The sequence below is a fragment of the Meriones unguiculatus genome, chromosome 12, assembly GCF_030254825.1.
Source record: "Meriones unguiculatus strain TT.TT164.6M chromosome 12, Bangor_MerUng_6.1, whole genome shotgun sequence".
Taxonomy (NCBI): Eukaryota; Metazoa; Chordata; class Mammalia; order Rodentia; family Muridae; genus Meriones; species Meriones unguiculatus.
The window spans coordinates 375,664-389,667 of record NC_083360.1 but is presented as its reverse complement, the minus strand read 5'-3'; the positions used below and the strand labels follow the sequence as shown (position 1 = coordinate 389,667).

Sequence of the window (14,004 nt, the reverse complement as noted above, 5' to 3'; positions counted from 1 at the left end):
GAAAGAGACTGAGAAACACTTTCTCCAAGGCCACACCTCCTGATAGTGTCACTCCCTATGAGCCTCTGGGGCCATTTTCTTTCAAACCACAGATGTTTTGCTTACATATATGTCTGTATGCCTGCTGCCCACAGAGGCCAGAAGAGGGCATCGGATCCCCTATGACTGGAGCTATAGTTGGCTATGAGCATCCATGCAGGTGCTCTGAACTGATGAGCCGTCTCTGAACCCCGGGTTGTGTGGGTTTTTAATTTTATTACATTTAATTGTATATGTATGTAGTACATATCGTGGCACATGTGGAGGTTAGAGAACAAATTTGTAGACTTAGTTCTTTACGGTTTCCAGGGATTGAACTAGGGTCACCGGGCTTAGTGAATAATGCTCCCCCTACCGAGCCATCTCCCCAGCCTGAATCCACTGGTTTTATTGGCACACAGTAATTATATGAAATGGTGTTGTTTTGGTATCCTTATTGCATGTGAAATGCACTTAGGTCATGTTCACCTCCACATTGCATCCCTATCCTTCTCCAAATGGCTCTCTTCCATTTAGTGTGCATCATCTTTTGTTGTTGCTGTTTTGGCTTTTTTGTTGTTTGGTTGTTTTTTTGTTTGTTTGTTTGTTTTTTTGAAGCAGGGTTCTCTGTGTAGCCTTGGCTGTCCTGGAACCCCCTATGTAGACTATGCTGGCCTCGAACTCCCAGAGATCCACCTGCCTCTGCCTCCACAAGTACTGGGATTACAGGCATTTGCCGCTACACTCCAGCTAGAATATATGATCTCTATGTGGTCTCTCAGTAGATAATCACACGTGTTGTTTACAGCTAGGGTTTCCTGGGGTCTGTAAGGAGCAGAGCGTTTTGTTTGCTCTTGCCTTGTTTTGTGGCAAAGTTACCTTTTGTAAACATCTTCTCAACAGTGCCGGGATGGGATGTTCGAGCTGGCCTAGGCTGGAAAGACTGCTCAAGTAATTCATTACATACAGATTAAACTTCATGCTCACATGACCAATGTTCTCTCAGCTTAATGCTCTAGATAACTGCTTGGCAGATGGCAAGTGGGCAGTAATATGGCTACGTAATTAGACTATGAAAGATGACACATGAGAAAGCAATTAGAAGGAAAATATTTACCAAAGCTTAATTACCAGTTTTCCTGGTGCATTTAAATTCACTCGCATGGGGGAAAGAACTTTAGCCCAAGTACAGAATTTTTCCTTGCTCTAATTAATCTTAAATTTGGAAATGTTTTTCTTACAACTTTTGATTTATTTTGCTTTATTTTATTATTGGATTTTTGAGACAGGGTCTCTGTCTCTGCAGCGCTGATCCCCTGGAACTAAAGCCAAGTCACCTTTGTACAATGGGTTCCAGTGGAGACACCCGCCTTCCCAGAGTGTTGCTCTAGTCATTACAGTGCTCCTGGAAAGTGGGCGACACAGAACCATCCCCATATGGTTGTGTAGCCCAAGGTCAAAGAGGAAAGTGTGAGGCTGAGGATGGAGTTTAGTCGGCCCAGTGCTTGCCCAGCATCGCAGTGACTGGGGAGTGGAGACAAAAGAGGCAGGAGTTCCAGGTCATCCTCTGGAACTTACTACATTTAAGGATGGCCTGGGTTGTGTGAGCCCAACCCAATGCTCCTCTACCACTCCCCCGCCCTGAAAAAAAGAGAGAAAGAAAGAAATTGAAAGGAAAGGAAAGGAAAAGTAAGACAGAAGAGCTCGTGCCTCTCCGAGGTGAAAAGCCAGGAAGATCAAAAGGTCAGTCTTCAGGATTTGGGGTTATTTTACTGTTGTTCCCCCTCATAACTGAAGCTCCTTGCATAGAGAGAACATTCCGTACTCTTCCTGTGGAGCGAGCGCTCACAGACACATGGTGGAGGAGGTACTGCACGAAAATGTGATGTTCTGGGCCTTCCTTCCCTTTTATTTAATTTTTTTTTTTTTTTTTTTTTTTTTTTTTTTTTTTTTTTTTTAAGGAGATAGGGTCTCTGCTATACAGCTCAGGCTGGCCTCAAACTTCTAGCAGTCCTCCTGCCTCAGCCTCTTGAGAGCTGAGATTATATACACATACCACTACTCTGGGCTATGGCTTGGACTTTTAAAATAAGGACTGCTGAGAGTTGTGGTCAGCACATGAAAGGGGTCACCACCACCTATTGCCAACTCCACCCCACAGCCACTTCTTGGGAGGGTGTGTCAACCAGCCTCCTCTGAGTGCAAGTGCTGCTCCCAGCGACTCCTTTACAACCTCATTTTTACCTCTGCCATCAACTTAGGATAGAGCTCGGAGTCCGTCCTCCACAGTTACATTCAACTGAGGGTACCAAGCCAATCCTGATGCATTTAAACCCATTATGTGAGATACTGTATAACCTGGATTTTTAGGTCAGATGAGCTAGAAAATGGCTCCTTAAACAACTGTTCTTTCTTCCCTGTGTGTGGTTCTTGCCCTGAATCTCCTGGTCTTTCTAGAGAACTGAAGGGCTAGAAGGATAAGGCCTTTTCTTCCACATTACCAACAGGAACAGCCAGAACACAGAGACCATTAGGAAGGACAAAGTTCTTTATTTTATTATATTGTGTAGCTTGGTACGGCTCAGTTCTTCCGATCTGAGAGGGTGGCATCTGCTGGGAGCCACACTTGATTTACCTGAATGTGTTTGTTTTCCACAGCCGGAGTTTATGGTTTCCTCACCACAGTTTACTGATCCTCACCTGTATGTGTGGAATGCCACTGGCAACAGATTGCTACATCCAGTGGAAGGGGTAAGGCTAAAAACAAGACCATCTGAATGCACAGATTATGTGAGCATCAAAAAACGAGTTGAAATGTTGGTAAAAATGAAAGTCACCCATTACCAGTTCGCTCTGGACTGGACCGCTATCCTTCCCACTGGCAATCTGTCTAAAGTTAATAGACAAGTGCTAAGGTACTATAGATGTATGGTGAGCGAAGGGCTGAAGCTGGGCGTCTCCCCCATGGTGACGTTGTACCACCCGACCCACTCCCATCTAGGCCTCCCCATGCCACTTCTGAGCAGTGGGGGATGGCTAAACTCATATACCACCAAGGCCTTCCAGGATTACGCAGGACTGTGCTTCCAGGAGCTGGGGGACTTGGTGAAGCTCTGGATCACCATCAACGAGCCCAACAGACTGAGTGACATGTACAACCGCACGAGTAATGACACCTACCGTGCAGCCCACAACCTGATGATTGCCCATGCCCACGTCTGGCACCTCTATGACAGGCAGTATAGGCCAGTCCAGCGTGGGGCTGTGTCGCTGTCCCTACATTCCGACTGGGCGGAACCTGCCAACCCCTATGTGGATTCACACTGGAAGGCAGCTGAGCGCTTCCTCCAGTTTGAGATCGCCTGGTTTGCAGATCCACTCTTCAAGACTGGTGACTACCCGTTGGCCATGAAGGAGTACATTGCCTCCAAGAACCAGCGAGGGCTGTCCAGCTCAGTCCTGCCCCGCTTCACCGCGAAGGAGAGCAGGCTGGTGAAGGGCACCATCGACTTCTACGCACTGAACCACTTCACTACTAGGTTCGTGATACACAAGCCCCTGAATGGCAACTACTCTGCTGCAGACAGGGACATCCAGTTCCTGCAGGACATCACTCGCCTGAGCTCCCCCGGTCGCCTGGCCGTAACGCCCTGGGGAGTGCGCAAGCTGCTTGGGTGGATCCAGAGGAACTATGGGGACATGGACATCTATATTACAGCCAACGGCATTGATGATCTGGCTCTGGAGAATGATCAGATCCGAAAGTACTACTTGGAGAAATACATCCAGGAGGCTCTGAAAGGTAAGGTCTGGGGCACTCACGTACAGGTGGGAGAGGTTCATGAACTGACAGCAATGACAGCCTGGACACAGAGATCACCAGAGACTTGGACTTGTGACCCCTGGTGCCCGTCTACTGGGTTGTCTTCTTACAATAGGTCTTTATTATTGAATTTTTAATTTTTGTTTGAGACCATGTCTCTATGTAGCCCTGACTTGGAACTTGCTATATAGACCAGGCTGGCTTCAAACCTACAGGGATCTGCCTGCCTCTACCTTCTGGGTGTTAGGATTAAAGGTGTGCACCACCACCTCCTGGCTGTATTTTAAATTTTTACTTTCTTCCTTCCTGTTTTTTGGACAGGGCCTAACTGGTAACCCAAGCTGGCCTTGAGGGCCTACTGCCTCATCCTTCCAAGAGGTGGGATTACAGACCTTGGCCACTACAGGTGGACTTTTATAAAGTGGCACCATCAATTTCGGGTTATTTCCAGTGAGCATCCTAGACACAGTTAATTGTATCGTAATACAATTGGGCTGAGGCTATTAGGCTTTTGCAGATAATCTTTGTTGTTTGTTTTGGGAGTTGAACCCAGGTTCCATTTGGCTGTACTAAAAAGCTATCCCCTTATCCTAACTTTTCTTTTTGTGTGGAGCTGAGGATTTAACAAAGAACCTCATGCAACTTTCTTCTTTGTGGTCCTGGGGTTCAAAGCCAGGGCTTTATGTGTTGCTTTAAGTAACCAATCTACTACTGAACCACAAAACAGCCATGTTTAACTGTTTTTTTCTTCATATATCCTAGAATGATCACGAACTCCTGTTCTCTTATCTGTTTCCTCCACTTGAGATTGCAGGCATGTGTAACACTTCCTGCCCTAACTTTTGAAAACATTAGATGTGTTCCATGTTGTTAAAACTCTAATGCTCCCTCCTCCCCCCCAAAAAAACAACAAAATTCTTACAAATCTTCCAAGTGGCAGTGGAGCACACCTTTATTCCCAGCAGAGGCAGGCAGATGTCTATAAGTTTGAAGCCAGCCGGGTCTCCAAAGAGAGCTCCAGAACAGGCAGAGCTACACAAAAAAACTCTGCCTCAAAAACAAGAACAGGGACTATAGAGATGGCTCAGTGGTTAAGAACACTGCTCTTCCAAAGGACCTGAGTTCAGTTCCCAGAGCCCACATGGCATCTCACAACTGTCGGTAATGCCAATTCCAAGGGTCTGATACCTTCATACTAATGCACAAAAAAAAAAAAAAAAAAAGAAAGAAAAAAAGAAAAAAGAAATAATTTAGGGAGCTGGAGAGATGGCTCAGTGGTTAAGAGTACTGGTTGCTCTTCCAGAAGTCCTGAGTTCAATTCCCAGCAACCACATGGTGGCTCACAACCATCCATAATGGGATCTGATGCTCTCTTGTGTCATACAGGCATATATTCAGATAAGAGTGCTCATATATAGAAACATAAATAAATCTTTAAAAAGTTAAAAAACAATAATATACACACACAAATACATATCTTCATGTATTCAGCCACCCTTTAGGTGAGAGTAGCACCCCACTGAAATATTTATCTTTGTATAGAAATATTTTTTTTAAAGATTTATTTTTAATGTTCTATCTGCATGTACACCTGCTTGCCAGAAAAGGGCAAGCATTCCAGTGTAGATGGTTGTGAGCCATCATGTGGTTGCTGGGAATTGAACTCAGGACCTCTGGAAGAGCAGCCATTGCTTTTAACCTCTGAGCTATCTTTCCAGCCCCAGAAATATCATTTCTAATTACCTCCTGGGGATAGACTGCCCACTATATGAAAATGTGTCAGGTGCAGTGGTGCACATTGTTAATCCAGTACTCAGGGAGCCAGAGGCAGGTGGTTCTCTGAGTTCAAGGCCAGCCTGGTCTACAAAGCAAGTCCAGGATAGAGAAACCTTGCCTCAAAAAACAAAGCAAAACACACAAATGCACACACTCACACACACACAAAATGATTTGGTAGCAGTTCTCAATCTATGGGTTGAGATCCTTTTGGGGTTCAAGGGACTCTTTCCCAGGGGTTCCCTAAGACCATCTACATATCAGATATTTACATTATGATTCACAACCATAGCAAAACTAGTTATGAAGTAACAACAAAGTAATGTTATGGTTGAGGTCACCAAAACATGAACTGTAGTAAGGGGTCGCAGCGTTAGAAAGGCTGAGAACCACAGTACTGTGGGGATTAGCATCAACAAACAAGGGCCAGGGACATAGCTGGTAGCGTGTCTGTCTTGCCTGTGCTAGATAAAGCCCTGCCATAGATCCCTAACACACATAAGCCAGGCATGGTGGCAAAAGCATGCAATGCCAGCACTCCGGAGGGAATGGCTAGAAGACCAGAAGTTCATGGTCATGTTCAGCTTTCATAGGAAGTTGGAGGCCAGCCTGGATTATGTGACACCCTGTCTCCAAAACAAAATCCTCAGTGAGATCATGACTTCATGACTTTTATTGACATGACCTTAGTTTCAATGAAAACTAAATTCTTATTCGAAGATGTATTTGTGATCAACAATGTTTTGTTTCTTTTTTTCCAGCATACCTTATTGACAAGGTCAAAATCAAAGGCTATTATGCATTCAAACTGACTGAAGAGAAGTCTAAGCCTAGATTTGGATTTTTCACATCTGACTTCAAAGCTAAGTCCTCTGTGCAGCTTTATAGCAAGCTCATCAGCAGCAGTGGATTCCCCCCTGAGAACAGCAGTTCTGCATGCCGTCAGCCTCCAGAAGACACAGAGTGCGCCATCTGCTCGTTTCTAGAGCAGAAGAGGGCACTAGTCTTCTTCGGTTGTTGCTTCATCTCCACTCTGGCTCTATTGCTATCAATCACCATCTTTCATCATCGAAAGAGAAGAACATTTCGGAAAGCAAGGAACTTACAAACTATACCGTTAAAGAAAGGCCAAAGCAGAGTTCTTAGCTAACCTATTGTTTCTGTCATAAAGAGTCACTCCAGTTCCACATACTGGTAATGTACAATCTGAGAGACAGCTGTAACTAAGGTGATGACAATCGATGCCTTTGCAGTGTGGTTCAAATCATTCCCTTAGGGACTGACAATCAGTGACTTCAGTTCTGTGAGCTGAAGGTTTCATCCTGACTGTCACTGCGGGCATGACCCCAAACACTGCTTCAGGAAGTGTAAAACACTGTTTCACATAATTTTTCTCTAGCTTTCTTCTGTAAATAGCAATCACCATTCATGGTAAAGGAACTGATTTTAAAAGGTGAAATTGTTGTTTTAGACTTCATAGTTTAAAGCTATTTTTGTTGTTGTTTTGAGACAGGGTTTATTACGTAGCTCTGGCTGTCCTGGAATTCACTATGTAGACCAGGCTGGCCTTGAACTCACAAAGACCCACCTGCCTCAGTCTTTTGAGTGCCGCGATTAAAGGTGTGCATCCCCATGTCTGGCTAAAACTATTCTTTAAACTGGACAGTTAGTGACATATTCTGTCACTTCTATCAAGGTGCTCTCTGTTTAGGTTAGGGCAGGCCTCAGACGGAATGTAGAGACAACAGGATTTCACATCATGAGTTAAACAAGTGGATTTACATCATGGATATAGGCAGTTAAAAGCATAGGATTTAAAACACACCAAGTTTAGCTTGCCTTAAAAAAAAAAAAAAAGGCAGGCACTTCTTAAACATCCAAACTTCTGAGCTCTCTTACTGGACTTCTGATTTTTTTTTTGTGTGTGTGTGGGGGGGGTGTCAAGACAGGGTTTCTCTGTGTAGCCCTGGAGACCACAGGCTGTCCGGAACTTATTCTGTAGACCAGGCTAATCTTGAACTCAGGGAGCCACCTACATTTGCCTGCCAACCGATCAGATGAAAGCCATGTGCCACCTCACCCAGCTTGGACTTGATTTCTTTTGTTTTCGGAGACAGGGTTTCACTGTGTATCAAGTCCTGCCTGTCCTGGACTCACTTTGTAGACAAGGCTGGTCTCAAACTCAGAGATCTGCTTGCCTCTGCCTCCTGTGTGCTGGGCTTAAAGGTGTGCACCACCACTGCTCGGCAGGCTTCTGAACTCATGCAGAGGGAAGATGACAGGATGAAGGGCAACTAGACCAAGTATCTGCGAAGACAAGTTCATGTTGTAGCTTTACAGTACAGCAATTCCCATTTTAAAATAAACTGGTATTACTCTTATTATCCTGATTTTTTTTTTTTTGAAGTGACAAGATTTGGCACACTTAGGAAAATTTCAAAGATACAGCCATTATTCATAGAGTCCTTCTCTGTCCCCCAGAGCTTCCTTACAATCAGCACTAACTTTTACAAATATATCATACAAAGAGACAGCACATGACAAAGTGAGAGGGCTGGAGAGATGAGTGGTTAAGAAAACTGTCTGCTCATCCAAAGGTCCTGAGTTCAATTCCCAGTAACCACATGGTCACGCACAACTATGTATAATGTGATCTGGTGCCCTCTCCTGGTATGCGGGTGTACATGCAGATAAGAGCATTAACATACACAAAATAGATCTATGAAGAAGTGATGAGAAATAAAGCTGCTATTGAAGTAGCCAAATCTAACAGTAGATCTTTGTTCCCACAGCCATACCCTGCCTGCTGAGGTTTTTCCTTTATTACAATTCATTCACTTTGTATCCCAGTGTAGGCCCCCCCCATCTGACCCTAACCTATCAGGTCTCATCAGGAGTGGCTGTACGGTCTTCCTCTTTAGCTTGCACGCATATATGCACTTTCCTGTTTCCAGATACCAGGAAAGGTATCAGATCCCTGTAGGGTGGGGCTACAGGCGAGCAAACATGGGTGCTGGAAACTGAACCTGTGTTTTTTTTAGTAGCCAATGCCCATAACCACAGAGCCATCTCTCCAACTCTGACAGGTTGTTTTGTTCTAGACAGTTTCTGTGTTGACCAGGCTAGCTTCCACCCGCCTTTGCCTCCTAAATGCTGGGATTAAAAGCATGTGATACCATGGCAGGCTCTAACTCTTAACAAAGAATCTTCTACTCCCTTTGAGAAGTGTAGTGACCCCCATTACCGTTGGCTAGAGTTGTTAGCCACACAGAAAAGCTGAGTCACTTCTTACAAGAAAAAAACCTTAAAGCTGTTTTGCTAGCATGTATGCACAGATGTACACCTTGTACTACCTTTGGAGGTCAAAAAAGTACACTAGATCTCCTGGAACTGGGATTTAGAATTGTGAGCCTTCACATGGGTGCTGGAAATAAAAGCTAATTCCTCTGCGAGAGCAACAAGCCTTAACCACTCAGGCTTTTCTTCTAAGTCCCATGAATTCACTCCAGAAAAACTACTGATAAAAGTATATTAAGTTATAAATCTCCATGTTAGCCTTGGAAAATGCAGCAGGCAATCGAGGTAACAAAGAACTTGAAACAACTTACTTGAACAGATTTAGGCTTTTGCTTGCTAGACTTTGAGTGTTGCTATGTAGACCATGCAGGCCTCAGACTAGCAGCAGTCATCTTGCATCAGAGAGCTGGGATTTCAGCTGTCTACTACCATGTTCAGTTAGTTGCCAACTCCAGGAACCACTATTTTTCAGTTTTTGTGTGACAAAGTCTCATTACATAGCCCAAGATAGCTTCAAACATTATCTCAGGATGACTGCCAATTTCTGATCCTCCTGCCCCAACTGTACTCTGCAGGAGCTACAGAATGTTCCGCCTTTCCTATTCAACAGTGTGTTCTCATAAGCTAGGCTCAGGACACGTTCCTCCTTCACAAACTTACCTTGCTGAATCCAATTAAAGTTCTTAGTCCAATGTTTTCTCGTGGCCACACTTCGGGTGTGTGTAGGGATCATATGAAAATCATTAGTTCAGTGATGGTAAATGCACTGAGATTCTCCAAGACATGGAGGGGGACTTAGTACTTGCCTAGCACACAACGGTCCTACGCTTGACTTCTGATACTGAGGAAAATCTCTAACTCAATTGAATACATTTTACATATTCAATAAACCTTTCACTACATCTTTTAAATACTGCCTTCAGTAGTGTTTATTTAGCCTGTCTTGAAGCTCTTAAGTCCTTCTGCTTCCATCTCTGCCAAGTCATTACAGAGAGGAACATGCAACAACTATATGCAGTGCTGGGAATGCACCCTGACAACTCAACTACAACCTGGCCCTTTTGAGACAGGGTCTCCACTGCCTTGAGCAGCCAGAAAGCATCAAGTAGCAAGGCTGGGCTGGGGAGAAAAGGAACTATAGTGCTGCTCTTGAAGAGCTCAGCTCTCAGTACTCACAACTACATCAAATGGCTGCCAATCACAAGCAAATATTCAGGCCCATACACAGGCAGAGGTAGACTGGGTACTAAAGATGACCTCAAACACAAGGTAAAGGGCAACAATTAAAAGCTAGGTGTGGCAGTACTTCCTGTGACCAGAGCAGAGGATGTGGAGGTAAGGTGGAATGAGGCCATCATAGTAGACCTTGTCCAAGAAAGTTATAGGTGTGGAGATAATGCTGGGTTGCTTAGTACTCACAAACTCTGGGTTGACTATTTACCACCAGGTGAGTGGGGAATTCACAAAAATACAGGATCTAGAATCCCATACTTAAAGCCAGCAACTGCCAATGCCCCAATGTAACCCCAGGTTCACTGCTTAATAATTCATGTCGGCTCCAATTTCTGATCCTTCAGCCTCAACCTCCTTGGTGCTAGAATTAAAACTCTACGAAGACAATACCGAGAACTTACATTTTCCAGCCTTTACTGAGACATAATAGAACAGACCTTATGGCTGGGCTAGTCTTCCCAAAATGCTACACCCACTGAACATACACTAGGAAGTTTGCCTGTCATTGCCTGAAGCCACTTGTTTACAACAACAACAAAAAATCACTTTGTTGAGTATCAGTTGACCCATTTGCTAAGTAATCAGAAAAGATCAAGGACAAACAAATCAGTGAGTTTTATTGTTCCAAAAGACACCCCAAATCAAACTTGTAATTCAGGATCTTGTTTCTGGAGCAGGGTTAACTGTAAAAGAAACAAAATACATGTAAACTTTTATCAATATGCCTACCCAGCAAGTTCTTTAATAATTTTTGTACATTAAGTTCTATCTAAAGTAGTTAACTGTAGATGCAGGAGCCTACCTTAGGTCTTATTCATCAGCCTGCTGCACAGTTCCCTTTTCAGACACATAGATACCATCCAAAAACTTTCTGATATCCTTGTTTTTAACTGTTGTGGCTTGCTGAATCAAAGCCGCTGTACAGGAAGAGGGACATAAAGCCATTATTTCACTAGCGGAATTCATTTCATAAAGCCCAGCTAACAACTGGAACTCACTCCCCAGAGCCTACATAGTGGAAGAGTCCTTCACTGCCCTCATGTCAAATGAGTGCGAAGCTACATACTCCAACAAAGCCAGCCACACACTGACCATCATTCTGAACTGCACATACAGAGTACACACAAGCAGCACACATACAACGTACAGTCTATACAGAACAGATTCGTAATAATTTTTCTCGGAAGCTCTGAAACAAATTTAGACATGCATTCAGTCTTAAGTAATATGTGTCAGCCTAAGAGACATAAACATACCTGAATTTGAGACAAGTTCAATATCATTTCCTTCAAGGATTAATTCATCCTTCTGGGCTTGAGAGACAGAACAAGCAACACCTAGAAGAGGAGGTGTGTATTCAACAGCATTAACATGAGATCTTACAATTCAACGTAAAACTCGAGCCACCAATCAATGTTCTCTATGATTTTGGACATAGATGATTCTGAACATACTGTAATTACAGATGTGACAATTCCCAGCTTCCACAAAAGCTGCAATACCTACAACATTTCCCTCCAGGAAAACCAGAACTATCAAAAGCAGATGGTTCTGAAGTAGCCCTCACCACAGCCAAACAATGGCACTCATCATTCCCGAAGACACACATACCTGTCCTCATTCGAACCCTGCGGATGTATTTTTCACCCAAGAAATTTCGGATTTCAACCAAAGACCCATTCTCCTGGATAACAACGTTGATGGGGAAGTGAGCATACACAGACCTCATCTTGTAGCGGAAGCCCTGAATTAAAAAAGTAGGCTGTGAGCAATTTGAACAATCTCAAAAGTTTTCAGTTCAGGCTGTCCTAGAATGAGATTCCCCTTCTCCAGCACCCCCTAGGATTATAGCTATGGGGCCTCAGGGCCAGTCTGTTCTAAATACCCTAAAGTGCCTTAGTAACTTGAAAATTCAACACACATACCCCACCCTACCACCTACAACAAGTTAACACATACTTCAAAGGAACAACTATCTTTATTTAGACAGTAAAGCTCCTAGAGGACGCTTCTGTTTTACTATCTCACCCTTTCAACGAGAACCCAAGACCCTCGTTTTTGGCATTAGAATATTTTCTGAGTTACTACAGACACAGCAGATAACAGTAGACTTCAGATTACCAAGCTAAACAAAAGGTTCAGCCCTTTAAAGAGACTCTTTCTGGAAGCAACAGAGAAGCATGACCCAAAAGATGCATAGGAGACTTAAGGTTTGATTATGAAACAAACACCTTCGGGGTTAACTGTATCTTGGGAGAAAGGATTTGGAACTAAGTGACATCAGATATAGACAAGTCAGACCTTCCCAGCCCCCATCCATGAGACTCCCACACATACCAACCAGTAGTCAAATCTACACTACAGCAAATTATCTACAAAGGGGAAAAAAAGCCTAAGCTGAGTGTATGTGTGGTAAAGTGCTTACCCAGCAAATCCCTAGGTTTGATCTGTGGTACTCAATCTTCCCTTCCTCACCAGGACCCCTCTAACCCTGAAACTGCGTAGTTCTTAAGAGTCTACCCTCCATCCTGGTCCAGACATTTACACACACACACACACCTTGTCCAAAGAGCTAAAAAAGCAGCCAGAAGGGATGGCTTACCAGTGTAACACCCTTGATCATGTTCTGAACATGACTGCAGATGGTTCTGACAGTGGCCAGTTCCTTTCTGTTACCCCACCATTTGTCAACCCGGAGCTGTAAGAGAAACAAAACTTTAGAATTAAAATACACCGTTTTTGGCTGCTTAGTACACGAGCATTCAAATCCACCTACAAATGCACCGCACGTCATAGGCACAGGCTGCAATAGAGGACTAATACCCTTCCTCCCCAAAATCCTGATAACACAACTGAGTCTGAAAAAATATTCAGCCATATATTCTGGGGGAAAAGTTAACACTAGTACTGGGCCGTACGTTATTGGACTGGCTTCATAATTTCACCACAGCACAATGTACCCCAACGGTACAATGGTACAATAAATGCCACTCGTCTCGCCTCCACGGTCCTGGGTTTAAAGCCGTGTGGTATCAACACCCAGCCCCCAAATCTTACGCTGTAACCTTGAAAAACACCTTGAAAACAAGGCTTTTAACTATCAGAAGGTAATCAAGTCCTTACCCTCTTCTTTTTCTTTCCGAGAAGACTCAGCTCTACATTGATGTGATTGAAGTCCCTCCGTAGGGTTCCCCTGGGGCCCTTCACAATGACTGTGCGCCCCTTCAGAGTGATGTCGACTGGAAGAGAGGATGAACTCGTGAGACCACATGCCGGGGGATCACTTAGAGCAAGCAAGAAAGACGTTAGAGTAAAGCCTGAAGCCTCCTACCATTTTCTGGGATGTCGACCGTCTGATTGCTGAGAATGGTCTTCATTCTGAAACACAAACACGCGGGTAAGAAGGATGGAGCAGCAAAGGCTCTACTGGACAGATTTCCGCTCCAAACGGAAAACTGCCACGTACGAAATCCGGGGAAAGAAACACAAATGGGTCGGTGACAAAAGTTGGCTAGGGGCGCGCGGGCCCCGGAAGGGTGTTAGGAAGCCCAGCCCGGCGCGCCATGGAGGCAGGGCTACGGTAGGCCTGAAAGCCCGGAAGGCAACTTTCAGCTCGCGCCGCCAAACCCTAAAGGACGCCCGTCGTGCTGGGGGACAGTGGAGACAAGGAGTCGGGACACTGGGTCCATGCCGCCGGCGTCCCCAAGAGAGGATGGCTTCAGATTCCCAGGGCACACAGCCCCGTAAGCTCCTCACCTCGCAGTAGATGGGGCAAAGAGAGAACGCTCTTCGTCATCACGTTCTTGTAATCCGTCAGGGCCCTGCGTGTTGCGTCATGAGCGCGCGACGGTGCCTTA

At 44.6% G+C, this 14,004-nt stretch overlaps 2 protein-coding genes across 2 annotated transcripts in view; one reads left to right on the top strand and one right to left on the bottom strand.

Annotated features, from left to right (window-relative positions):
- Klb (klotho beta) overlaps nt 1–9,825 on the top strand; it is a 33,667-nt gene extending 23,842 nt beyond the window's left edge. Inside the window, exons 4-5 of the mRNA XM_021640655.2 lie at nt 2,677–3,820; nt 6,379–9,825. Coding sequence (XP_021496330.1) covers nt 2,677–3,820; nt 6,379–6,767 — 1,533 coding nt within the window. The 3' untranslated portion in view covers nt 6,768–9,825. The remainder of the gene's footprint in view (nt 1–2,676; nt 3,821–6,378) is intronic.
- Nucleotides 9,826–10,738: 913 nt separating this feature from the next.
- Nucleotides 10,739–13,931, bottom strand: Rpl9 (ribosomal protein L9). The gene is made up of 7 exons (XM_060365268.1): nt 13,479–13,931; nt 13,271–13,386; nt 12,750–12,845; nt 11,759–11,891; nt 11,404–11,484; nt 10,950–11,064; nt 10,739–10,830 (listed from the first exon to the last, which is right to left on the bottom strand). The coding sequence occupies exons 1-6, from the start codon at nt 13,522–13,524 to the stop codon at nt 10,958–10,960; spliced, it is 579 nt and encodes a 192-aa protein (XP_060221251.1). The 5' UTR covers nt 13,525–13,931; the 3' UTR covers nt 10,739–10,830; nt 10,950–10,957.
- Between the last annotated feature and the right edge of the window lie 73 nt (nt 13,932–14,004).

Bases quoted from the DNA above. Each gene is read 5' to 3' on its own strand.
- Rpl9 (XM_060365268.1), bottom strand. From the start codon at position 13,524: ATGAAGACCATTCTCAGCAATCAGACGGTCGACATCCCAGAAAATG. The intron at 12,846-13,270 runs GTAAGGACTTGA...TTTCTCTTACAG, and splicing joins TCGGAAAGAAAAAGAAGAGG to CTCCGGGTTGACAAATGGTG. The intron at 11,892-12,749 runs GTAAGCCATCCC...TTTTTAATTCAG, and splicing joins TGATCAAGGGTGTTACACTG to GGCTTCCGCTACAAGATGAG.